Source organism: Prorops nasuta, unplaced genomic scaffold (genome assembly GCF_024137725.1).
Source record: "Prorops nasuta isolate Cenicafe-Biocafe unplaced genomic scaffold, Cenicafe_Pnas_1.2 PNAS00004, whole genome shotgun sequence".
Classification (NCBI taxonomy): Eukaryota; Metazoa; Arthropoda; class Insecta; order Hymenoptera; family Bethylidae; genus Prorops; species Prorops nasuta.
Window position 1 is genome coordinate 1,906,637 of NW_027116801.1, and position 24,540 is coordinate 1,931,176.

General features: G+C 37.0%; 4 protein-coding genes across 7 annotated transcripts; 1 reads left to right on the top strand and 3 right to left on the bottom strand.

Annotated features, from left to right (window-relative positions):
* Nucleotides 1-243: 243 nt before the first annotated feature.
* On the bottom strand, nt 244-3,478 carry LOC136772356 (uncharacterized). Its single transcript, XM_066725282.1, has 5 exons — nt 1,906-3,478; nt 1,350-1,511; nt 917-1,099; nt 695-850; nt 244-614 (listed from the first exon to the last, which is right to left on the bottom strand). The coding sequence occupies exons 1-5, from the start codon at nt 2,011-2,013 to the stop codon at nt 510-512; spliced, it is 714 nt and encodes a 237-aa protein (XP_066581379.1). The 5' UTR covers nt 2,014-3,478; the 3' UTR covers nt 244-509.
* On the bottom strand, nt 3,472-5,886 carry LOC136772717 (GILT-like protein 1). The gene is given in 7 exon segments (XM_066725845.1): nt 3,472-3,597; nt 3,665-3,820; nt 4,126-4,173; nt 4,175-4,306; nt 4,308-4,331; nt 4,852-5,013; nt 5,752-5,886. Coding segments are annotated over 7 exon segments (681 nt in total). The 5' UTR covers nt 5,806-5,886; the 3' UTR covers nt 3,472-3,492.
* A 16-nt stretch (nt 5,887-5,902) lies between these two features.
* LOC136772355 (osmotic avoidance abnormal protein 3-like) lies at nt 5,903-19,513 on the top strand. 4 transcript variants are annotated; one of them, XM_066725281.1, is made up of 10 exons: nt 5,903-5,981; nt 6,045-6,138; nt 7,712-7,793; nt 10,012-10,083; nt 15,057-15,450; nt 15,625-15,994; nt 16,232-16,936; nt 17,160-17,680; nt 17,762-18,252; nt 18,919-19,513. In XM_066725281.1, exons 4-9 carry the CDS (start codon nt 10,012-10,014, stop codon nt 18,160-18,162), a joined length of 2,463 nt encoding a protein of 820 aa, XP_066581378.1. In that variant the 5' UTR covers nt 5,903-5,981; nt 6,045-6,138; nt 7,712-7,793; the 3' UTR covers nt 18,163-18,252; nt 18,919-19,513. The 4 variants fall into 4 exon arrangements, with proteins under 4 accessions (XP_066581378.1, XP_066581377.1, XP_066581376.1 ...); XM_066725280.1 differs by lacking the exon at nt 5,903-5,981 and adding an exon at nt 6,521-6,565 and having other exon boundaries at nt 6,025-6,138; nt 7,708-7,793; XM_066725279.1 differs by lacking the exons at nt 5,903-5,981; nt 6,045-6,138 and adding an exon at nt 6,519-6,565.
* LOC136772357 (cytochrome c oxidase assembly factor 7 homolog) lies at nt 6,984-8,618 on the bottom strand. The gene is made up of 3 exons (XM_066725283.1): nt 8,035-8,618; nt 7,829-7,963; nt 6,984-7,567 (listed from the first exon to the last, which is right to left on the bottom strand). The coding sequence occupies exons 1-3, from the start codon at nt 8,135-8,137 to the stop codon at nt 7,101-7,103; spliced, it is 705 nt and encodes a 234-aa protein (XP_066581380.1). The 5' UTR covers nt 8,138-8,618; the 3' UTR covers nt 6,984-7,100.
* Nucleotides 19,514-24,540: the final 5,027 nt, after the last annotated feature.

Consider the following 24,540-nt stretch of genomic DNA (forward strand, 5'->3'; position numbering starts at 1 on the left):
TAGAAATTGACCATACGTACAATAATAAAAAGTTATTTTTTCCGTTATTACGTCAATGTTTATATATATATATATATATATATATATATGCGTTTTTTCTCAAATAAAACAGAACTAATAATCATATCTCAGTACCTTGTAAGGAGTCTAATCATTTTTCAGTTTATGAACTGAGAGTGCACTATATATTAGGTGAGAGGAAGTAATTAAAAGCACATGTCTGTTGTGTGTTAATTACTTTATTCATTCTTCTAAGAATATATGTCATATTTCATAAAACACTCATCCATCTCCATTATCCAATTTTCTTATCATATTTTACAGTATAACTATATATATTCTTGTGGTTGATAGTTTAAAACTCTCCAAATCTTTTACAAGTGTGAAAACGTTCATTCTCGTTAGTATTGAAGGTATAAATCAAATTTTGCTCATATCTTCATTTATTTCATTCTTGAAAATTTTATCCGGGCTAAGGTCCTTCGTGATTTTAGCATTTAACCCAAGCTTTAGTCGCTTGAACATTTTTGTGGTCGACGACTAGGATGCACATTATCACAGATCATTTTGAAAAAATTCGAACGTCCTATTCTATGATTGTCCCTCGAGTACACCTAGTGTTGGAGCAGGTAAGGGAATTTCAAGTATGTTTAATGCAAAAAATTACTTTTTAATGACTCATCACGTGACTCACCCCATTAACAACGATGGTTGGGTTGTTAACGATTGTTGCATTCACAGCAACCATTTTATCGTGAAACCTGCCAAGTGTAGTTTTTCCCAGGCCCAATTCCACGCAATTTTGTATGCCTTTTGTGATGCCCCTGTCCATACCGGCTGAGTAAGCGCACTACCAATAATTAATTATTGTAAGAAAGATGTTGAAGACAAAAAATCTCGATTAATTTCTCCTTACCTTGTAAAACTGATCAGCTGTTAAAGTAGACCTCATCGCGCAATCAAACAGATTCGCGGTTATTAACACTTGGCTATCTCTGTTCCAATGGAGGTCTACTTGATCAGCAACGCAGGCATGAAACTCGCCTACGAAGCATCCGACTTTTACGTCCGGACAGGAAGATTCTATCTTGCTCGCATTCTGCAATGAAAATTAAAATAAACTTTCTTGCAAGTGTTATATAGTTACCATTTATAAAAACACGTTTTAGAGATTTAACGAGAAACTGATTTTTTCAATTATAGTTACAGATATGTTAAAAAAATAAACTTTTTATATTTTTGTATAAGTGGCCATTTTGGTCCCTCAACAAGAAGATTATACAGCAAGTAAGAAATTAAATTTAAATATATATATTTCGTAAATAGTAGTGGTATATCTTATGATTTACCAAATATTGTTGGTAGGGGATGAAATTTATTTTGACGTAATCCTTGACATCATTAAAAGATGTTAGAAACTGTTCCTTGAAGAAATCTCTACTCCTATTGCTCAATACATCGTAGTAGATATCAATGTTCAAAGGAGGTATCTCTGCCACATCACTGGCTGTCTGCAACCAAGCAAATGATTTGTTACAATAAATTAAAATAATGACATATTAGAAACAGATCTAAAATGTGCCCTATCGTGATTTAAGTAAATATGGTAACTATAAAACAAACGTGTTTAAAATTTAGTTTAAATTTCAATCCATGATAAACAGTATTTATCTATTTTAGTGATACAAAAATTTATAAAAATTGTTTTTTCTTGCAATTCATAAAAGAATTACGTTAGATGTGAATTAATATTATGTTTGAAGGTTGAGATTCATAGTGTCAGGTGATTATCACACAGATTTGTATTTTGATATTAAAAATTAGTATAGTAATCGTTGGCTGGTGATGTGGATGCTATAAAAAATAACAAATATAACAATGTGAAAAGGAAAATATAATTCTTACTAAAAATGATGGCAGTAGATAATTCCAAGAACAACGATTAAGTAGAGCTTCATGGTGGAGTGGATAAATTCTGATTTCTTCTGATCTTCGATGACAAATTATATGCATATATTTAATGTAGTCTGATAGGTAACTTAAAATTATGTGTAGGCACGTGGCCTAATAGGTGTAGATAATAATTATATGTATATTCACGTCTATAAATAAACATACTGTTAAAATGTGTAAATAAAATCTTTACACGTGTAATTTTGAAAGTTTTTTTTTTCACGAAATAAAATAATAGTTTAGCATATCTCATGATTATATATTTTGTATACGTAACAATGTAGTAAACTGTGCTTTAGGACTTTTAAAGTGGCGGATTCTCTACATTTGAATATTCTCATTTACCTCTTTTACGTAATTTAACATTTTTAAATTTATTTTGGGATATTTTTGCATTTGGATAATCGATTGATTTTTGCTAAATTTTTACAGAACAGTTTAAACTAATTGCTGATTGCTATAATTTGATTAGTGTTGGAAAAAATTGGCTGTTAGAGTTTGGAAATGTACATTTTCTAGTATAATGTTTCCGCGTTGAAAACACAAGTTTGACCATCAAACTCTGGATGAACTACTTTCTTTTCTTCCACCGTGCTCGCGCCAGTGATTGATTTTACTCCTGAACCAATCGATCAAGCCAATTTTATCAAAGCACTGCAAAGTTATTGTCACGAAGATTTTAAAGATAAAAATTCATAATAATCAGCTATAATTTATGAATAAATTATTAAATATATTATTTCTCAACACTTTTTAACTTATTATGCAATTAAATAAATTCGAAAATCCTTGCTGCTGATCAGCTGTAATGAAAACTATCAATATCAACTGAAAATAATATCAGTTTTCTTCAACAACAATTTTGAATTCAAATAATTTTGCTTTCAATGAGAATTAAGATTTTAGTTTCAAGAAAAACATACATTTAATTTTTATTCATGAAATGGGTGCAAAATAAAACGTGTATCTTTATCAGGAAAACTTGACAAAGAAAATGGCAATTGATATATAATTATATAGGACATCATGAGTGATACACTGGACAGATTATGATGTTTTTCTGATCGTTGCTGGTAAAATTGATCTCAACGTGTGGCTCGTATCGTGGCTGAAAGTTCGTGACCTAATAGGAGATTGTTAAATAGAAGTAGGCAAAAATAAAAATTGTATATGAGATAATAAACAGTTTGTGCTGAAAAAATGCATTAATATCCCCATAAAACGTTCAATTCACTAAATATATCTGTACACTTTACACTCTTTGCTCAAATACAATTTAGCGTTACACGTGGTCGTCTTCTCGCAAGCAAATACCTTCCATTTAAAAAATTATTTCATTTCAACCAAATAAAAAAAATTGTTAAATAAATCATCATAGTTTGATAATTATATAATTCTTCCTTTACAATGATAATTTGTGCATATTATAAAAAACTGGTGTATTACAATTACATCTACTTTTGCCATCACCCTACAGGTGAAATTAATAACCAGCAAATCACAAGGTCTCTTCTTTACCAAAATCTTTATATCTTTATTTTAATTTGCTGGACAATCGGATGGTCGTCCGTCTTGAGGAAGATTCTTGCAGATCAGGCTGAAGAAATTGCGAAGAGCTGCGTTTTGATTCTTGCGCGAGTATTCCTGGAAATAAAAGAAATATTAAACATTATTCTATTAAAAAAAAAACATTAGCAAAAATATTACTCACCCCGTTGATAACGACTGTTGGAACGAAGGAGATTTGAGGTTGGAGTTCTCGAGTCCGATCGCCGTATTTTGCCAGCAAATCATCACCCTGTGGCCCGTCCAAGCACTGAGTGATTCTCTTCTGAGCCTCTTGGTTAAGGCCAACCGTCTGAGCGCACTGCAAAAATGAATTTCCAAGTTTTCATTCAAAATACATGAAAAAAAAACATCTCAATCGAATTAATAACTCGAAGATTGCACTTTGACGAAAAACCTTCGCGAATTATTAAACAATTTAATTGGCATAAGCCAATCCTCAAGAGGTTTTTATTTGCAAAAGATTAATTGCGATTGTCCGGTGCTGATGCACCGTCCTTCGCAAATCGCTGAATGATTTAATGAATATTTCTCGACTCGTCTTCTTCTTGCAACGTACTTAACGTGTCCTTAAAAAAAAATTAATAGCGGGTAATTCCTCGATACCTGCGGTATTGCGGTTGGTGGGTATCTACTGCTCAATATTGCACAACCGAACCAGTTCGACTGCTAATCGTTCTTGGTCAACTGGGTTTTCCAAAGATTGTATCTCGTTGATAGCGCAGGCTTGAGCTTTGTTTCCATGACATTCTTCGGATCCATGCTGACACGAGAAGACCCAGGGACCGCGCGGTTTCTTGATCCTTCGTGTGCTATATTCAAATTAGTCGATTAATTTATTGCCTCTTCTCTCATCTTTTTATCATTATTATTATTGTATCTGATCCCTCAAAAATACTCTTCCAATATTTTCCACATTATTTGGCATTCGTACAATTTCAAACAGAAGTATAAAATTAAAATTATTGATAAATTTGTTAAAAAGACTCTTCTTGTATATCAGTTGCTGAAATTGACCTGCGCAGATCGAAGATGAGGCTTCTAATGGAACAATACAATCTCGTGTGTCGTTTTAGCTTTAGAACGTGTCTCGTTAACAGAATTCAACGACACTGGAGAACCATGATAACGAAAAAAATGCACGAGGATCAATGAATTCGACGATGAAGCTTCGAGAATTTTTATTAAATTAATTACGTACTTGCAATATTTTCGTTAATTGTTATTTATTCATGTGGAAAAAATGAGTTAATTTCCCGGGATTTCTTTGACGTAAATTGAACAAGAAATTATTGTACAGCGGGTACATACCAGAGGTTACCAGTGGCTTACTGTTGCTTTACCGTAGGGGATGAAGTTGACCTTGACGTAGTCCTTGAGTTTTGGATAGGATGGTGTAAGTTGTCTCTTGATGAAATTCATACTGTCACCGCATAGTGACTCGTAGTAGACGTCCACGGTCACCGGAGATTTCTTTACTTCTACGCCAGCTGCCTGCAACCACGCAAATAATACGTCAGAATACATTAAAGAAATTAAGGGATACGCGACCCTGAGCTACATATCAGGATTCAAGCAAATATCTCGGGTCTGAGCGATCAAATCTCTAGGCATATCAGGATTTCAATTAATCTCGTAGCGTAGCTCGTTGATGAACCATCTTAATTATTTTATAACATTTATAGTCTTAACGAAAATTTAAGAAACAATTACAGTATGATCATCGAGGATTTTTGTTGAAAAAAGTCTGGCATTGATACAATTGGAAAGATAAGAGGAAATTGCAATTGATAAGATTTGAGTTAACATCACTGCAAATTCTAAAGTTTTATTTTTATATAAAAATTCCTAGTCGCTTTATTGCACACGTATGAGATACTTTGTTTCTATAACAAATTCGCATAATTATAATAAATTCTTTTTCAATAAATTCATTCGTTTAGTCGAATTTACTTTGCAACGTTTTGTAATATTATAGAAAAATTAATAAAATAAATAATAAATTTCATAAGGTTTGTACATGGACGAGGAATATTTTTTATGGAAATAAAACTTTTGCATTTGCAGTGTTTCGATCGATGCAATGAGCAGTGATATTCGTGTCGAGGATATACGTGGGAGTTTAAAATTGGGTGTGAGCATTGTAAACTCGTTTTTAATGGGCGATGAGAAAATCTTAAGGAGAGCGTTGGCTCGCGTGAACGGGAAGGAAAGAGAGAAAAAATTTCTTACCAGAAATGCTTGGCAGCTGATAGCGGCGAGGACGAGAATCAGGCAGCACTTCATGGTGGACTCTGGTGGTCTTCTGGCCAGTGGCAAATATTTCTCGCAGCCTGAAACGTGGCTCCAAGTGCTCGTGGGAGTCGTGGGACAGCGGAGAATGGAGAGATGGCAGTGGAAAATGAATTGGAAGGGGCAGAATTGGTGTCAAGAGGGGGCAGAAATAAAGAATGAGATGTGAGGTAATAAAGAATTATACCGGTAGTTATTATCATATACGTCGTGTAACGCGAGACTCTCGTTAGGTTCTTGAGATCACGAGGGAATGGAGAAAGTAGTTTGAAAAGTATCGAAAGGGCCAAGAACGGAGTTAAAAGGGGATGGGATGTAAAGGTCGAGGTAAGAAGTATTGAACAATTGTACTAATAGATTTTGCAACGAGTATTGTTCGATTCGAGTAGGTTCGTGGTTTGATAGGGGAATGGAGAAAATAATGGAAAAATTTTTTTTATGAAAATTGATTGATGTTCTATTAACGAGAAGAAATAGACAAGAGGGTAATGAACAGTTGTTTCAATAATGTTGAGATAATGTGAAGAAAATAGGTCAAATGTAAATATGGCCCAAATTCATTGATTTGGGTCAAAAGCAATCAAATATTTGAAAATCTGAAAGTTTGTGTCAATTAAAGCTCTTGTATATTTTTACCACGCTTGTCTTAAAATATATCTGATAAATTAATAATTTATTATTGTCTTTTATGTTGTTTTCTTTTTATTAGGTTCTGCTTCAGTATAAAGCTCATAAATTTTTTCTTTGTATACACGTAAGTATCATTTTTGCCAAACTTTCATTATTTATCTCAAAAAATTTTCTGTTTCGTACTTTTACATAAAACTTTATCAATTCGGACCTCCCCCACCTTCCATGTGTAACACAGGTTCAACTTCTTATATACACATAACAACTTTTCGTTACTGGAATTTCTTTGCGAATGCTTACAAGAGTTTTACGCGTTTGTAGATGAAACTGACCTGAGTGGAGAAGGGATAGAATAGAGAAAGTTGAGAGCTCGAAAGAGTGGGACTAGATAAATTGAAAAGGCGCAACACCAACGTATTTAACTTTGTGAAATTTCTTTGCCTTTTATATCTTCCTTTTTTTAATTTAAATTTGTATTAATCTGGCAAAACTATTTTTAATTGCACGAATATTATTCTGGATCCGTTAGAGAAACAGTGACAAATATTTATAATGCTTATTTATTTTTTAAACAATGTACTAATGTTCGAGTTACTCGATGAAATTAATTATAAGAAGTAACATAAAGTTAATATATTATTGTTAGACAAAGCTGATCATTAGCTTTTTTTCTGAAGAAAAATCGTTTCTCGTCTTAACGCTTGAGCTTGTTTCACCAAGTCCATAGCGCGTTCTTTGTATTTCTTAAACATTTTTTTGTCTGTCGGTACGCCGTAACCATCTCTGTACATCACAGCCAGATTTCTACAAGCATACGCATTTCCTAACTCGCAGCAATTTTCGGAAATCTTCAAAGCTTTTTCGGGAGTTGCTTGAATGTGGGGTTCTACGCCATGCAAATAAATTTCTGATAACTGAAAACAACCTCGATCATTATTGAATTCATAACAACATTTCTCAAAAAATTTGACGCCTTCCTTTACTCGTTCTGCTTCATCCTTTACACCATTGTCCCTATCCGATAGAGCAACTACTCCAGCCTGGAAACACCCTGAGTCGTCATTCAATTCGCAGCCTTTTTTCATGTATTGAAATCCAGTAGGCACATCTACTTTGCCAGCTCTACCTATTAACAATTGATAAAAATGTGAAATTAGAGAAAAATATTTGTAGCTTGTGATATTATCTGATTAATAAATTAATTAAATAATCATTTTGTTTAACAACGTTTATCGCGTAAATTTAAAAGAGAATTCAATTGTTCAGAAAGGTCTCGTATCGCCAGTGCAATTTTGCTGCTAGTCGGTGGCGCCATCTAATGGTTGGAATAACGATGATCACTCGATAAGCAGGTTTGTATATACTCGTTTTTTTTACACCTACTTACCAACCGAAAGATAACCTCCGTATTTTGTGCAACTCCGTGCAAAATTAAACTCGTGGCAGTTCTTCTTATATATTTCAGCGGCTTCTTGATACTTCTGTTCAATTTCCGACTTGTAATCTCCCAATAAATGACACGCTTCGCACAAAAATTATAAGAGAAACAAAAGTTAGGTTAGGAACTTGTTATACAGAAACTGAAATACTTACCCTCAGCATTCTTTTCGTTGTAACAACCAAATTGATACTCGGTGAGAAGATTCTCCAGAAATTCCTTCACATCGTCTGCCGACTTTAAATCAGCGACATTCATTTTTTGCAACAATCAGTTTGAATCTTTTAGAAAAATTTCCACGAATCTCGTAGGACGAGAGACAGGAGAGAGTTAAAGTTACCAACCGAGTAAACATGCATGCGTTACGTGATTGCAATTACAAATGTATAAATATAATTGAAATCAAACAATTTGCATCGTTTTAACGTAAGAAGCATATGACTTTACCTCTCGCTAAACTATCGGGAATCTTCGGAAAAGCGGATCGGGCTACTTTCTTGAAAGTTTTTTGTAAAAAGGCGAAACCAGCCGAGAGTTCCCGAATTGATCCGAAGGGAGTCTACAAAACAATGACTTACGCGTGCGCAAAAGGCGCAGCTTTTTCGAACTGGGAAAAGAAACAGGGCACAGGACAACACGTATGAACGTATTATATACGAGTTAGCTATGTGCGCTTGACTTGCGCTCTGCCTCGCCGTGAAACTTCAGACACGACGTTGGATTTTGCGATGCCTTGCAGGCTACTGCGAGAACTACTCTCGTCAGTCTGTAAAAACACGCCAATCCGCGCACTGCGCGTTTTTTCTCACACTTGTTACCGAACCCCCGTTAAAGTCCCCGACCTCTCTTTTTGTCAATGACAAGAGAAAAGATTTTCTATGAATAGAAAGAAGACGCGTTTAACGGCACAGTAAGTAATATTGACTAGAAATGGTTGCGCACTCTTATTACCCTAAAATACCGTTAAACCACAACTTATTATTTCTAGTGATACGATTAAAAATTGAATATTAACAAATATGATAACTCGACAATTTTTCTTTTATTATTCTTAAAATCTATTTTTCCAAATTCATTATTTTAGAGGGTGGAGTCCTTGATAGGTCAAACTTGCCCCACGTTTTTGGGTCACGCTTCTTATTTAACACGTATCTTTGAAATTAATCTATTTAACGCGGAAATCACGGAAATATATTTCACGGCACACACACACACATATACACCTACCATCGATTAATTCTTTACTGAAAGAAAAACAAGAAACCTTTTGCTCGTGTACAGTCATACACACAGGACAACGTGTATGATCAAAAAATTTATCGGCCATGCATGATTCGTCACAGGAATCGTTAAGCAAAAACAGTATAGTGGCGCCTAGATATAGGTCAGATACAAATATATTTGTATAACTGTGTCGATTCTAATCACTTTTTACACGGCAATTAGAGATTTCATCGCGAATATTATTTTAAATTATTGATAATGCAAAGGGGGGGGGGAGCCTATAGCAAAAAAATATTCGAATAAAAAATAGGAATAAGGATTGAAAATTTGGCACGTCTCGGAAAGCAAAATTGATGGCAGAATTAAACGATGCACTCACGCGATGCGAAGGAGACTAACAATTTTAGGGACTCGTGGCTGAACCAGTGGCCCACTAACCACACTATCGATGATTCTATATTTCATAGGCTCAAGGTCATCGCAACTTGGGCTTCAACGAGAGCTCGTCGAGTGGTTCGATTAATAAATTCACAAATGACATGGTTCGAATCGATAAAGCACTGTTTACCACCAAATCTTTGAAAACCCCTCTTGACGTCCATTCTTCCCTCTAAATAATAAATAATTAATTCGCGTCTTCCCCCGATTAATGTCCGATTCGGTCAGTCGCGCTGATCTAACAAAAATTATTCAATATTACACTTTTATTCCGCTCGAGTCAACGGAGACAGAAATTGAAAGAAAAAAAACAGAGATTTTGAAGATTGGACAATCAATTATTATTATTATTATTCAACGAGCTAGTTCGAGCAATGATCAACATCACAGACAGCAATAAAAATTGATAAGGATGATTTATTTCAATTTTGAAAGAAGGTTGGAGGTTAACTCGTTAATATTATTTTTAGATGAGCGAGTCTGTGAAAGTGGCCGTGAGATGCCGGCCCATGTCGAATCGGGAGATGCAGCAAGGATGTCGGGTAGGTTCGGACGGGATCGCCCAAGTAGAAACAGCTTTGTGTGTACCGGCGAGAGGCTCTGCACTGCAGTAGAAACTGAAGACGTCGCAGCTGCACCAAATCGCTTTTCCACAATTGAAACTTGCACACTGATAAGATAAATTGCACCTCTCTGTGAATTAATAATTAACTCCCCACTCTTTCCATCCACAACGCCCATAAAAACAATATTTATTATACCGTAAAACGCCTAGTAATTTGCTTCTGTTCTTTTGCTCATTTTTTTCACTTTTTCTATCAAGCTTTTTCATTATTTTCGTCATACGACTATAAAATCGCGCGAATTAAAGAAACGCAATTTAAGAAATTACCAGGTTACGAGGTGCGTCGTTTGATCGGTGATTAGTATCGTTGAAGCGTGTTCGTAGGCGAAATTTGAATCGTTCGATTTTCCATCACGCGAGCTTGTGTATTATTTACCATTTTGAAGAACATTTGCCAATTAATGCAATTTTTGATCGGTAATTAGTAGTATCGTTGAAGCGTGTTCATAGGCGAATTTTGAATCGTTCGATTTTCCATCACGCGAGCTGGTGTATTATTTGCCATTTCGAAGAACATTTGCCAATTTTTGCAATAATTTATTATATATAGTTTGTCCACTAGTAAACGTTTGCTAATTAATGCAATTTTTTTTCTCCACATTATCGAATATTTCAACATATTTTTTACTCAATTGTGCAAAAGCACTGCAGAAAAGTTATTGGGAGATTAATGTTACGTTGGATATTGGTCGCACGACGTCCTTACGTGGAGTTTCTCAATCGCTGCTTTTTACACGATCCTTTTACGTTTCGTTGATCAATATGTAAACGCTTGACATTTGAAATTATCTCTATAGGAATCGCGTATGCTCGAACGATAACGTTTCCCTCTGCATCCTGGTGAATCAGCCTGAATAGGTCTCGCGTAATTCCCAATTGATCGACGCGAATCCCTCATCAATTATGAAACTAAAAAGTACTCCCGAAGAGCTATTTCAATATTTTACAAGATACGATTCAATCAAACTTTTGTAATATTTCATTGAAGCTCGGTTAACGTTCGAGCTACAATTTTATACCGGGTGGCTGTTTAATTATGAGCAATACATTTGAATAGTGTATATAATTATAAGAAAAAATTCTTGAATCGTTTATACAAAAATTTATCAAAGAATAAAAATTAAAATTCACTAAAAACAGTTGTTATTGGTAGATCAATCCACCAATCTTCTTCTATTTGTCAGACTTTGACAGAACGTACCTCGAAACAAACAATTTTTAATTTTTAACAATCTTTTCGATAAGAGGACAAAACGTAAAATGGCAGAGAAAATTTTGTCTTGCATTTATTAAAAAAATCCTAATTTAGCACATTTGGCTATAGTTAACTATACATAAAAATGGAACGCGATGTGAAATAGAAAAAGACAAATATAAATTACAAAAGCAATAGAATGACGTAAATGAAATCTATCGAATTGTAAAATCTATTCGGTGACAATTGAAATCTTGGAAATTGCACGTGGATGGCTGGAGATTGGCGTTTTCTGCCAAAGCTGCTATAAGAGTTTGTTAAAACTGCGGGAGATAAAAGGTTGAGTGTATTGTCAGAGTGGGAAATGTGAGAAAAGGTGGGAAAGTCTAGCCATGGCTGGTATCGATTCGGCACATATTCCGTTCCATCGATAACAACTCGTACGTGTACAGGGATGCATAGTTTACGTACGTATTCTCTTTCGTGCGAGTGTGAGCCACCCGTGACACGGTGTTATCTATGCGTCGTTGCCTTACACGAGGCATAAAACTCCGTGCACTCCTACATCCCGGAAACGCGAGGCTTTTTTCTAGGATTTTCGAAAAAATATCATCTTTTCCGCGGAAAAGCCACTTTTTCCTCAAAATTCCTCGTAAAAACAATTCTCCGACAGTTTTCCACTCGATATTACCATTCGTCAAAGAGAGTCAACGTATCTTAATCATCGAATCATTATAACCGTTGGAAATGATTATCAGAGCGTAGCTGCACGATCCTTAAGATTTTCTACGGTGCGATTAATTTTCTTACGAAGCGATTTATTATTGTTTATTTCTGAGAAGAAATCTTTGAATTTCGAACGAGACGATATTTTCAAAAATCGAGGCTTTCGTTTTGGGATCGATTTTTAAAAAATAATCTTCCAGAGCCTTAATGATTTCTGTCACGTCACGTTGCATAGTGACGATGTTTCGAAAAAACTGGGTAAACGCTGACTGTGCACCGATTAAAATCATATGTGTATATGTATAACATATTGCAGGGCATTTAACAAATATGACCTATATATGTACTATATTCTATTCCACGAACAAAACTAACCTCGTATTTCTAGCAACAATTAATCATCGCGTGGTTAGTCAGCTTTTTTTAATCGCGTCTCTGTTGCTCCGAAATTTTTCCAAGTTGAGACAGTTGGAACTAATGTTATTGAAAGTCGTAATATTGACCTCTAGAATTCAGCCCTGGATTTGCTTGCGACGGATAGGCATAAGTGCGTCCTCACGTTCGTTAAATAGTTTATGCACTGACGTATATAATGAGAATATCCATAGAAGCAAAGTCGTAGCTACATTCTATGGCCTTTGTATATATATATGTATATATACGTGAGGGGTAATAACAGACCGTCGAATCTCGGTTAAAATGAACAAATAAATATGAAGCATGTGTGGTACAATTTATTTTTATTTATTTATGAGGCAAAAATTGTTGGAAATAATTATTGATTATTGTATTTAAAAATGAAGAATGTCAATGGGAATTTGTCCTATGTGCACTGATATTAATATTGAGGTGAAAATGTATAGTTGTGTATGTGTATATTATCGATACTATTTATCGATGTATGTATATGTATGTTGTTATTTTTCATGAACTTTTTTCGTATACTTATACGATTACACATTCTTATTCAATTGTTATTGTGTTGGTACGTATATTGGGAATATATACACAGTTACTTTTTCTCACTTCAATGGTTTACACTGGTATGTGCAGCCTCTACTTCCCATGTGTACGTACCAGCACGATATCAATGAGGTGAGAATATGTAACTGTACACATATATTTGAAAAAAGTTGCAGAAAAAGAGAAAATTTACCGATAGATGGCACTGATAGTATGCATGTGCACCACTACAAATTTCCAGTTTACTGTTACTGTGTTGGAATGCGTATAACATATATCGTGTAAGATGTATCAATGAAAAAGCTGACGTCACGCGTAGTAAAAGTTTATTTTCTTAAACGTCACAACAGTATAACATTTTGTAGAACAAAGATTACTAGTACCAAAAATGTATCTACCATTCTGTCCTTTGACACAAAGACACGAATCAAAACACGACTCGAATGTTTGTTTTGAGACGGAAGGTTTCTCAGTATTCAATCGCAACATAGTGAAAGAAGTAGAAAGACACGAATAAGATTCATAAATCGTTAAACTTGTTTTCAATTTATTAAGAAATTCAATAAATTTTAAAAATTCTTTGCTTGGAAATTTTCTATAGGTTGAACGATTCGGATATTCAACTCTATTAACTGTATACATCGTTAGTATATAAATCATTGACTAATAGAGTATTTCGAAAGAAGGAATCTCTTTGACGATCAATAAGTTTTTAGGTAAAACTTAGATATGACAATTTTCTAAGAATTTTTATCTCAAAATTTCCTCTCCTATCTGCATTTTTTTCGTTTGGCATTCCTACATACACAAGACCCCTTTGAATAGCCTATAGATATTTTCGTAAATGTAAATAAAACACGAGCGTGTGAAATCTATAGATGCTCGCCAGTTTTCACGGTTACGATAATAGAGGTTTCTAGTATAACGTTTCGTGTGCATCGATGACGAAGTAGGCAAACAATTACGCGACATTGCTTGCGACATTCTCCATACTTACCGATGGCTTCCAGTAGTCTACTGCACAATATTTGATAACTATATATATATATATAGAATGTACATATGGTATGGAATAAAAAGCTATCATCGAGTTATATATATATATATATATCGAAAGTACGCAACGTAATGGATTACGATGATGCAACCTGGTTGAATTATGAAGAAAATATCGGCAATAGGGCATTCTTTAAAATCGTATCGCAATCGATCAATGACTGCAATTTTCATACGTTCGAGGAAGCTCTTTTCACTGAAAAATACCTACTATCGGTACTCGTGTGTGTGTGAGTCACTGGAGAGGAAGGTAAACTCTCTCGTTATATTACAAATTTTCAATGAAACATTTCTCATAATTGCAACGCGTTGGTAATCGATATTTCTTTTATACGTAACCTGTATATATATATATATATATATATATATGAGCTTCGAATCTCTCTCGCCCCGAGAAGCAAAGAAAAATGAATCTTCGGCACGACAGTTTCGGTATAATCGATAGATCGATTATTGGCTGCTGTAATACGAAATGAGATCCTAAGGAAAACACTTGTCGCGTGTTGAAGCGTTGATAGCTCGTGTTTCATACTCGATGAGACTATATATCATCGTCCTCTATATTCAACTGGATTTTTCTTCTCTTCGCGCACAGTCTTGATATTTTCATGTTTATATATGTACATAGGATGCAATTAAAGCGAATTAAGCGAAAGAAGGAAAAAAGCTGTGACGAGTGTACGCACGACCTTAACTCGACCTCGAAATGTCGCCTATCGTGTCGAAGCGTACTTTTCACAGGATAATATCGTTGGTGGATAGTTTTTGCTTAGGAGAACAAGATCGATGATCGTTGAGAAGCACACGGTGTTGGCACTCGTCGACGAACCAATATTAACAGAGCTTTTCGAAGCTTTCGCGTGTCTCGCGGAGGATTCGCCGGGGTCGGCCGTGAAAGGGGGTGGGGAAAAGAGCAAACCTGAAGAGAGCTCGAAATTTTTGATTCGCAGAACGTGGTGTCGATCGATCCTCTGTCGAAATGCTGCACCCTCGAGAGTTCCGGTGGCACGGGAGGCAAGGTCTACCAATTCGACGCTGCCTTCGGGTCGGAGTCCTCGACAGAATCGGTCTACGAGGACGTTGGTTCCGTGGTGGTGGAGGCTGTGCTGGATGGCTACAATAGCACCGTCTTTGCGTACGGTCAGACCGGATGTGGGAAGTCCTTCACGATGAGGGGCTTCGTCGAGAAGACGCTGGAACACCTCTTCGAAGCCACCTCCACGGCCAGCTCGGAGACCAGGTATCTGGCCATCCTCAGCTACCTGGAGATCTACAACGAGAGACTGCGCGACCTTCTGCAGGACGGGGAGTCGCTGTTGGCCTTGAAAGAGGACTCTACTCGTGGTATTACGTTGAGCTTACTCGTGTTTGGTCGATTTTGGATTTAATATAATTTCAGAATTTTAATCTCTTCATTTTTAATTAAATGGTTTTATTTATTTTTGCGTCGATTACAATAAGGAAGTTTTCAAACAATTATAATCTCTTAATTTCTAATTAAACGATATATGTTATCAGGGACTTACGTAGCCGGGGGGTTGAAAGAGATGACCGTGAAGAACGCTGCCGAGTGTGCCAAGTTGGTGGAGCAGGGGGACAGGAGAAGAGCTGCTGCAGCGACGAAGATGAACGCGGAGAGCTCTAGGAGTCACGCTGTTCTCACGTTGGCCCTGGAGGCTATAGCGATAAACGACGATGATAAACGAGGGAGTGCGATTAGAAGGGGCAGACTTCATCTGGTGGACCTCGCTGGATCTGAAAGGCAGGGTAGAACAGGAGCAACTGGAGAACGTCTCAAGGAAGCAGCGAGTATCAACCTGAGTTTATCCGCACTGGGGAACGTCATAAGTGCTCTTGCTGCTGGCAATGGCCGCCACGTACCTTACAGGTATCCGCCATATTACTCCTTCAGAAATGTCTCAGTAATTTTCATACGAACAATCAACGCCATTTCAATTCTTTCAAAACTAAAAAATTAATTTTTTATCAACTATGAGACAAAGTTGCGGTCCAAGAATTTCCAAATGTTGAAATTTGCATCATGTGCTTCTTTGGATGACACGAAGCAAAAAAAATCAAGTTCTTCGTCAAAAAAAAAATAAAGATTCTTTTGAATATTTTACAGAGACAGCAAACTCACCAGGCTCTTACGGGACAGTTTAGGGGGTAACGCCAGGACCTTGATGATAGCCTGCATAAGTCCTAGCGACGTAGACGCCGAGGAGACTTTGAGTACCCTTCGGTACGCGGCTCGTGCTCGTTGTATAAAAAATAAGCCAATAGTGAACGAGGATCCGAAAGACGCCCTCCTGCGCCAGTACCAAGTGGAGCTGCAACGATTGAGGAAATTGCTGGAGTCCAGTGACCAATCGACTTTCTTCCTGGACGCCGGTAGACCGGAAGACGAAGGGGTCGATGAGAAGCTCCGGGAGAGACAGTACGAGGAAGAAGTGACCAGGCTGAAGCAGGAATGCGAGGATTCGAATTTGTCGGCGCAGAAACTTCGCGAGGAACTCGAGGCTCTGCGAGCTCGTTACGTTTTGGGTCTGGACGTGGTGGATAGCGAGAAGAATAGTGGAGGACCGAAGGAGACCGTGAAGTTGGACGAGGTGGATGAGGAACGGGCCGAGAGACGTCGGAGAAAGCGGGAAGCCGCCAAACAGGAAGTTCTCAGGCGTTTGGAGAAGCTCACCATTGGTGGGGAGGCTCTGGGTAACGAGGAGCTTAGGAAGAGGAGGGAGAGGAGGAGGAAAAGACTGGAAGCCCTCGCAGGAGCCCTCGAAGCTGGCAGTCAGGAGTCCTCGGTCTTCCAAGTTTACGGACAGTTAAGGTTCGGCTCTTTTGTATCGATTGATCGTACTTTAGTATGGTATCTTGAACCTGGAGGATAAACTTGAAGATCCACTGCTAAATATTTTTATTTAACGTATATGAATAAGAATGTAAATTGTATGTTAATTCCTCGATAAACATTCTTCAAGGTTTACGAATTATTATTTTTGTAGTATACGATGATCATAAACTCAGAAATGAGATGGTTTTTCGTGTTCAAGGTCAACGGAGGACGCCCTCAAGAGGATGGCGCGTCGGGCCAAGCAATTGGAGGCTGAAGCCGCGGATCTGCAGGCATCGTGGGACGCGGAGCGTCGTGACTTGTTAAGGAGAGAATTACTGATGTCCCAATTGTGCGACGCGATGGTCCCACACTTGAAGCCTGGCTGTCCGTTTCGCGACGTCTCGGCCGTCAGGTCAGCAGCCACCTGGTGCGACGAACTAGGCCGCTGGAGACTTCCGGATGTGGCCCCTCGGATCCCCCTCCCACCTGCTACCCTCACCGTCAGGGATAACACCATCTTCGTCCGGGGACTCAACTCCAAACCAGACCTCGATAACAATAATAACAGCAACAACAACGACACCATGGACGATGAGAAAAAACAAAAGAACGAGGATAGCGACGACCCCGAGCCCATCTTCAAGGTCGACGGCAAGAATTCCGACATAGTCGACACTTATTTCAAAAGGAACCGACTGAACGCCATTTTGGCCCACGTTCGCGAAGCAAAAACCTTTGGTAAAGCTTGGAAAATTAATGCTCAAGTCGTGTCAATGAACTTAAGGCGCTGACTCGTAATTTATTCTCTGGTGATTCTAGAACCTGGTAGCAGGATCAGCAAATCCGGAGGATCGGAGGAAAATTTGCCACTGGGAAATCTACAGTTGAACGCTTTGAATCTTCAGAGTAGTACACCTGTATTGGGGAGCGGTGAGATTAGCAACAAAATTCTGCAGCGTCAGTCGACGTGTCGACTGCCAATTGGTGGATGGTTGTTGGAAGATAATAATTCTGCGAGCAAATTCGCAACGACCTTGAAGAAAAATCCACCTCGTTTGCTGGAAGCTTTGCCATCCTATCCACAGAATGGAACGACAGGTGCCAAGCTGCCTTATCGACTGACCGAGAGGAACTTTCCGTCTTCCAGAATCTCACCCGACGAAACTATCACCGAGTACCAACGGATTCGCGTGGGTCACGCGAGGTCGCCAACCTGTTGATCAACGGAACTCTTAAAGAACTTGAAGTGGAACGCAAAGCGCGAATCAAACGCCGAGAGTGCTTCCAGCTGAAGGAAAATGTCGAAACAGGTGATGTTTGAAAATTGCCTCTTTAAAGACCCTCGTGCAAACCTCTATCGCTCTTTAATAATAATTTTTTATTAACTATATAAATGATAAATTTTTGCTTTTTGCATGGACGATAAAAATGGATTCGATTTAATTTTTAGATTTATGTACAAAGGTGTATATGTGCTTGTGCATTGCTTAATAAAATAGAGGGTGAAAGATGAAGAGAAGGGATAATAATTATTGAATCAAAGTAGAATTCTATTCATATTAGAAAAAGTTGAATCAATGAAAATTTAGAAATTTTGTCTGGCAGTATGCTTAATTGTCACGTTGTTCAATATTAAAAGCGAGTGTTCTTGTAATAAGGTCGAGTGAAACTCTTCCATTCCCTATTTGCATCTCGCAACCCTGTAAAACAGTAACATTAAGGAAATATACTAGTATATCGTTTCACCTTGTAGTGCAAAATTTTTTATGCTTAATTGTCACGCTGTTTAATATTTAAACCGCGTGTTCTTGTAATAAGGTCGAGTAAAATACTTCCATCCCCTCTGTTCGCACCTCGCAACCCTGTAAAACAGCAACATTAAAAAAATACACGAGTATATCGTTTCACTCTGTAGTGCAATGTCCAATATGAAATTTGATAAAGAAAAAAGTAAAAATTGCCTGTTCTCCTTACAGGACTCATCGAATCCTCGAAGAGTGTCACGTGTCCTGGAGTCTTGATTGACCTTGGCACGCGACCGGCCAGGCAACTGTGAGTTGTGACTCTGTGACGCTTATAACTCTTCTTATGGACGACCCGCTATAGCTAATAAAGCCAACGAATGAACTTCATCAAGCGGTCATGGACGTCAAAGTGGAATATTTTTCTCGTCGTCTATAAAATGAAAACACCGCAACGCAAGATATAAAGAATTACGTAAACCGTTCCTATCTTAACTCGCACATCTAATTTCAAGCAAAAATATCGAGCCAGCTTTTACTTGGAATTCGCGAAGAAGCGATCGATGTTGGATTTTATCGGATTTAGATTGAATCGGGACCAAGTCGAAAGATTATTTCGAGATCTTTGAAAATTTTCTACTCGACGAGTATATTCGTCAAATTTCTTTGCAACTGTTTTTATACCAGCGTACATATATATAGTTCAATTTTTAAAATTCTATTGTAATTGCAGTTTTTGCAACAAGAAAAAAACAAGGTCTGTCATATTGGAAACTATAACTATGTTTATGGATTTCAGTTGAATAATAAAAAACTATTTTCGTCCTCGATAAATAAAAAGTATTTTTCTAAAAAAATGTTCACAGTCCTTTTCTTCTTTCCCTTAATTTTTTCAGCCTCCTCAGCCTTTACTGCACGATGATGTTATCGCGCTAAAAGGCAAAACACGTGTTTATTTATATCAAAGATGATTTTTTATCCATCGAGTTTGCAAATTGCGAATTAACATGATTTAATCCGCCGAGCTCGTCGCGTGTGATGCAAAGCTGGTGTATTCTGGACATCGGAACCCAAATCGTCCAAGATTAATTCGAATGTTTCACGGGACGACTCGGTACGGCATAAAACTGTCCCTGAAGAGAAGAGGCAAAGTGTCCTGATGCAAAAATGAGTAACACCGGCCTGAAAAAGAAAGAACCACTGGGACTTTTTTATTAAGCGCAGAAAAAAGGTTGGGTAATTGGAGGTTGACGCTAATGCAAATATTTTTGAACGTATTCGTTGTCCATTATTGTGGCAATAAAAAGGAATCGGAGAAAGGACCTCAGGGTCGTAAAAGCTGTTTACGACAATTCGCTTCTCGCCTTCGTGCGATAACTCTCGATACGTAACATTTCTGTGCATAAAAACAACGGAAGAAATAAATAAACAATAAACCTATATATGCCTCGTGTTTAATGCTTACGTTTACGCGTTTCCTGAAAACTGCGTAATCAGTGAAGATCCTTGCTGAAAAAATGCGCAGCACCGTGGAAATTTGTCAATTGGTACGATACTCGAGTTTGTACGAGAGCAGCGCAAAATTATCGAGTTCATGGGGAATTGATTGGATCGAAATGAACGCGATAAGGAAAAACTGGTCGGTTTTGTGCGTTTCGCAGAGGGAGATTCTAGGAATTCCTCCAACATGCATGCATATTCATCTGGTTTAACGACGAGTTTCGACTGGGATATTTCGTCATCGAACGAGGAAAAATGGGAGCCTTTGACACTCCCAATGATCCCAGCTGACGTTACAGGTTTATATAGCGACGATTTTGATTTTGCCAGTGTTTATATATATATAGATGAGGATAATTAGCGATTAACACAGTGGTTCTCATCTCGAGCTTCGATGCTCTGTCATTCCAATGAAGTGTACAGTGTCGATTTTGATTTTGCCACTGTTTATATATCGATAAGAATAATTAGCGATTAATACAGTGGTTCTCATTTCGAGTTTTAACGTTCTATCATTCCATTAAAGTGTATATACAGTGACGATTTTGATTTTGCCAGTGTTTATATATCGATGAGAATAATTAGCGATTAACACAGTGGTTCTCATCTCGAGCTTCGATGCCCTATCAGTCCATTGAAGTGTACAGTGTCAATTTTGATTTTGTCACTGTTTATATATCGATAAGAATAATTAGCGATTAATACAGTGGCTCTCATTTCGAGTTTTAACGTTCTATCATTCCATTAAAGTGTATATACAGTGACGATTTTAATTTTGCCAGTGTTTATATATCGATGAGAATAATTAGCGATTAACACAGTGGTTCTCATCTCGAGCTTCGATGCCCTATCAGTCCATTGAAGTGTACAGTGTCGATTTTGATTTTGTCACTGTTTATATATCGATAAGAATAATTAGCGATTAATACAGTGGTTCTCATTTCCAGTTTTAACGTTCTATCATTCCATTAAAGTGTATATACAGTGACGATTTTGATTTTGCCAGTATTTATATATCGATGAGAATAATTAGCGATTAACACAGTAGTTCTCATCTCGAGCTTCGATGCCCTATCAGTCCATTGAAGCGTACAGTGTCAATTTTGATTTTTCCAATGCTTATAAATCGATGAGAATAATGAGTGATTAACATAGTGGTTCTCCTCTCAAGCTTCAACACTCTATCTTATTCCATTGAAGTATAACTCACAGCAGTTTCTTCTTCAGCGTTTTTGTATAAAGTTTTCTTGTTCATTTATTTGCCTTGAGCAGTTGCGGAAAATTGATAAAGGTGAGATTGCAACGGTGTTATAAAGCGAACGGTCTTGTTCGTATGATCGAAACACGTTTCTCCCATTAAAGCAAGGATCAAAGATGATAATTATTGTTAATGGGCTCGTACCGATTCTGCGAGAAAATACGTTTAGAATCGAGTAAGCGGAAATTTTGCCAGAAAACTCGACGCATTCGTTGCTAACTTTATCAAATTGTAGGAAAATTGCGAAAAGCGTTCTCAGTATATTCAGCGAAATTCCAAATGGTGAGAAATCCAAGCATTATATATATATATATATATATATATATATATATACATATTATACACGGAATTGGAAAATTGAACGACGGAGAAAAAGGTACTATAATAGAAAGGCGAATGAAGAAAGCAAGAACAGATCGGTTTCACATTAGCAGGAGAAAGGCTTTCTCGCAGAAAATTGTTCGTGACACGTGAGATGTAGGAAATTTGTTCGATTTTCGAGTTATTCCACAATCTTTCGGTTTTAATTGCACGCAGTTATGGAAATCTTTCGTTAGCTATGAAAAGTATAGAAAAACTTGATTCTGTCTCGAAAGAAAATTGATTTTCCGATCGATTTCGAAGTAAAGAATATTTCGTCAAAAATTTGATAATTTTTCGAGAGTTCGAGTTTGCAAATTTTCTGCAGCAAATTTTCGTAAATCGCTGGGTCAAATTTCTCGCTGAAAATTAACGAGGGGCTTCGCACGACCGAGTGAAATGACGATTCTTTCCTCGAGTGTCGATTGGATCGGTTGGAGCATTGGACGTTTTCTTCTCCGCTGGCCCATCTTTTGAGCGTTTCTCGTTTCGTTCACCTATGCCTCTCTGCATTTCTGCGCTTTCGTCATCGAGCAATATCTCCCAAGGACGAATAGCGAGCGTGAAAAGATCTGGAACTGCCTCTCGTGCCACACTGCTCAAATATTGCAAAAACTTATTCGTTTCGAGCCGAGATTTGCGCCGTGACAAGCTTGGAGTCGTTGACCACTCGGAGATTGATCAGAAATAATTGTGTGCGTGGGGTTGCAAAAGAACTTGCGGAATAAAATTGCTCGAAACCACGCGGAGAGCTCGCATATGCGAAAAACGCAAATCTCGTGGGCGTAGATAACGAGTCGCGTGGCAATTAAAAGATTCCACCAAAAAACTACAATTTTTCTTGCACGGGAATATCGCGTCATTTTTCTAAATTACTCTATTTTTTAGAATCTTTACGAGGTTGGCAGGATTTTGTACCGAGGATCGTTGTAGCGAGGCAAAATATTTTTCCGGGAGCGATAGGAAAAATAATTAACCGTTTTCCTTGCATTAGAATGATTATAGAAAACAAGTTGGTATTTCTTGATCTCGATCAAAGGTCAAAAATAGCCAACTGGCTTGGAAAGCAAAAACGCTGGGAAGAAAAAGCGAGAGAGAAAAGAAAACATATATATATATATATATATATATATACACAAAAGACGAACAAGAAATTCAGTTTACATTGAATCGAGGCTGGCTTGTTCTCCTGGAAACTCTTGTGGATCGAAGAGCTTTGTTTGTCAACAATGAATCGAAGCTCCTCACCATTCTTTATTTACAAAGTCGTGAAAGAGCCAGTCGTTTTAGCATACGATGACATTCGGTGAAAAACGAGCACTGTTTCTTATTCAGGCAGAGAGGAAAAATATTTATCAACCTTTAAGTTTCCGAAAAGCCACTGTACAGCGACTTTGGACAAACCTTGAAGTTTACATATCAAAAATGTTACTTTAAATCAATAAAGATTTGAAAAAAAAATAACTGTTTCAATAATTCATAAATGTGGGAAGTCTGAACGTTTAAATAGTGGTCGCTTTTCTCGACACTTTGTTGATTTAAAATAACATATTTAACGAGCAAACTATCAAGTTTGTCTAGCGACTTACGACAGTGACTTTCCGGCAGCTTAAAGGTTAAAAACGCGCCTGATATCCTTAGACATGGTTACGTGTTTTAAAAATTTAAATGGCCGCTGGGATAAACATCGGTACTTCTCATAAATACGCGATTTACGAGCTCTTAATTTCAATATTTGCAATAAATCATTTGCACGCATGACTATATATATATATATATATCTTTGAAACCGCTGAAAATCCTGACTTACCAAGTTTTTTGGTCAATCGACCCTGCTTCGCGCTTGAACGGTCCATTAATGGGAAAAATTCTATAAGCGTACAGAACGATGTTTGTCAATATGCAGATACCGAGAATTTTAGCAGTCCTTGTTTTTGCCGACAATCATATAAAGAAGCGAAAAGCTTGGCGAACGTTGGAAGAAACTGCTTACGACAAACAACTTTTACTTTCTCTCTCTATCTCTCTCTCCATCTCTCACACATACACACACACACACACACATACGCAGCCAATTAGTGGAAGCAAAGCAGAAAACGCATCAGTACACCAATGTCTGCTCAAAAACTGCAAAACAGGATTGACTTTCTCCGTTAATCGCAAGTTTATTGTGACGAAATAGTGGGGGAACGACAATTAACACCGTAGGTTCGTTGATTGAACTTTGACTCGTTTAAAAGTTTATATAAAAAACTTGAATTTTATTTTTTACATTATTACAGTTAGGAAATTAAATTAATATTACCCCCCCCCCCTTTTCTCAACTGTCGACACTTTTATTCAACATCATCGAGTGTCAGTAAAAATAGACACAATCAATATCTATAATAGAGTATGGTACACAATTTACTATATTAATGCATACATATATTCTCCACGTGAATATAAAACTCCTATAAGAATTTATTTAAACACTAAAAATCTTTAATAAATAACCTTCATGAACCTTTCAAATTTCAAATTAAATCACCGTATAATCTTGCAAAAACTCTCAATAATCTTAGTATTTCAAAGAATAAAATTTTCTTAAAATACAAAATTTTCCTATGTAAAGTAACGCGAACCCTGCTAAAGGTGCAGGTATAAATACAGGCCGGTACAGTCTTGACCAAAAGTTTCCAAAAAGTAGACATACGATAAATAAACGTTCCATAGAACGAAAGTAAAATCGTCGTGCT

Bases quoted from the DNA above. Each gene is read 5' to 3' on its own strand.
- LOC136772356 (XM_066725282.1), bottom strand. From the start codon at position 2,013: ATGCATATAATTTGTCATCGAAGATCAGAAGAAATCAGAATTTATCCA. The intron at 1,512-1,905 runs GTAAGAATTATA...GCTTGGTTGCAG, and splicing joins ATCTACTGCCATCATTTTTA to ACAGCCAGTGATGTGGCAGA. The intron at 851-916 runs GTAAGGAGAAAT...AATTATTGGTAG, and splicing joins CAGCTGATCAGTTTTACAAG to TGCGCTTACTCAGCCGGTAT.
- LOC136772357 (XM_066725283.1), bottom strand. From the start codon at position 8,137: ATGAATGTCGCTGATTTAAAGTCGGCAGACGATGTGAAGGAATTTCTG. The intron at 7,964-8,034 runs GTAAGTATTTCA...TTTTGTGCGAAG, and splicing joins CAACGAAAAGAATGCTGAGG to CGTGTCATTTATTGGGAGAT. The intron at 7,568-7,828 runs GTAAGTAGGTGT...AATTGTTAATAG, and splicing joins CGGAGGTTATCTTTCGGTTG to GTAGAGCTGGCAAAGTAGAT.
- LOC136772355 (XM_066725281.1), top strand. From the start codon at position 10,012: ATGAGCGAGTCTGTGAAAGTGGCCGTGAGATGCCGGCCCATGTCGAAT. The intron at 15,995-16,231 runs GTATCCGCCATA...AATATTTTACAG, and splicing joins GGCCGCCACGTACCTTACAG to AGACAGCAAACTCACCAGGC. The intron at 16,937-17,159 runs GTTCGGCTCTTT...TTCGTGTTCAAG, and splicing joins CAAGTTTACGGACAGTTAAG to GTCAACGGAGGACGCCCTCA.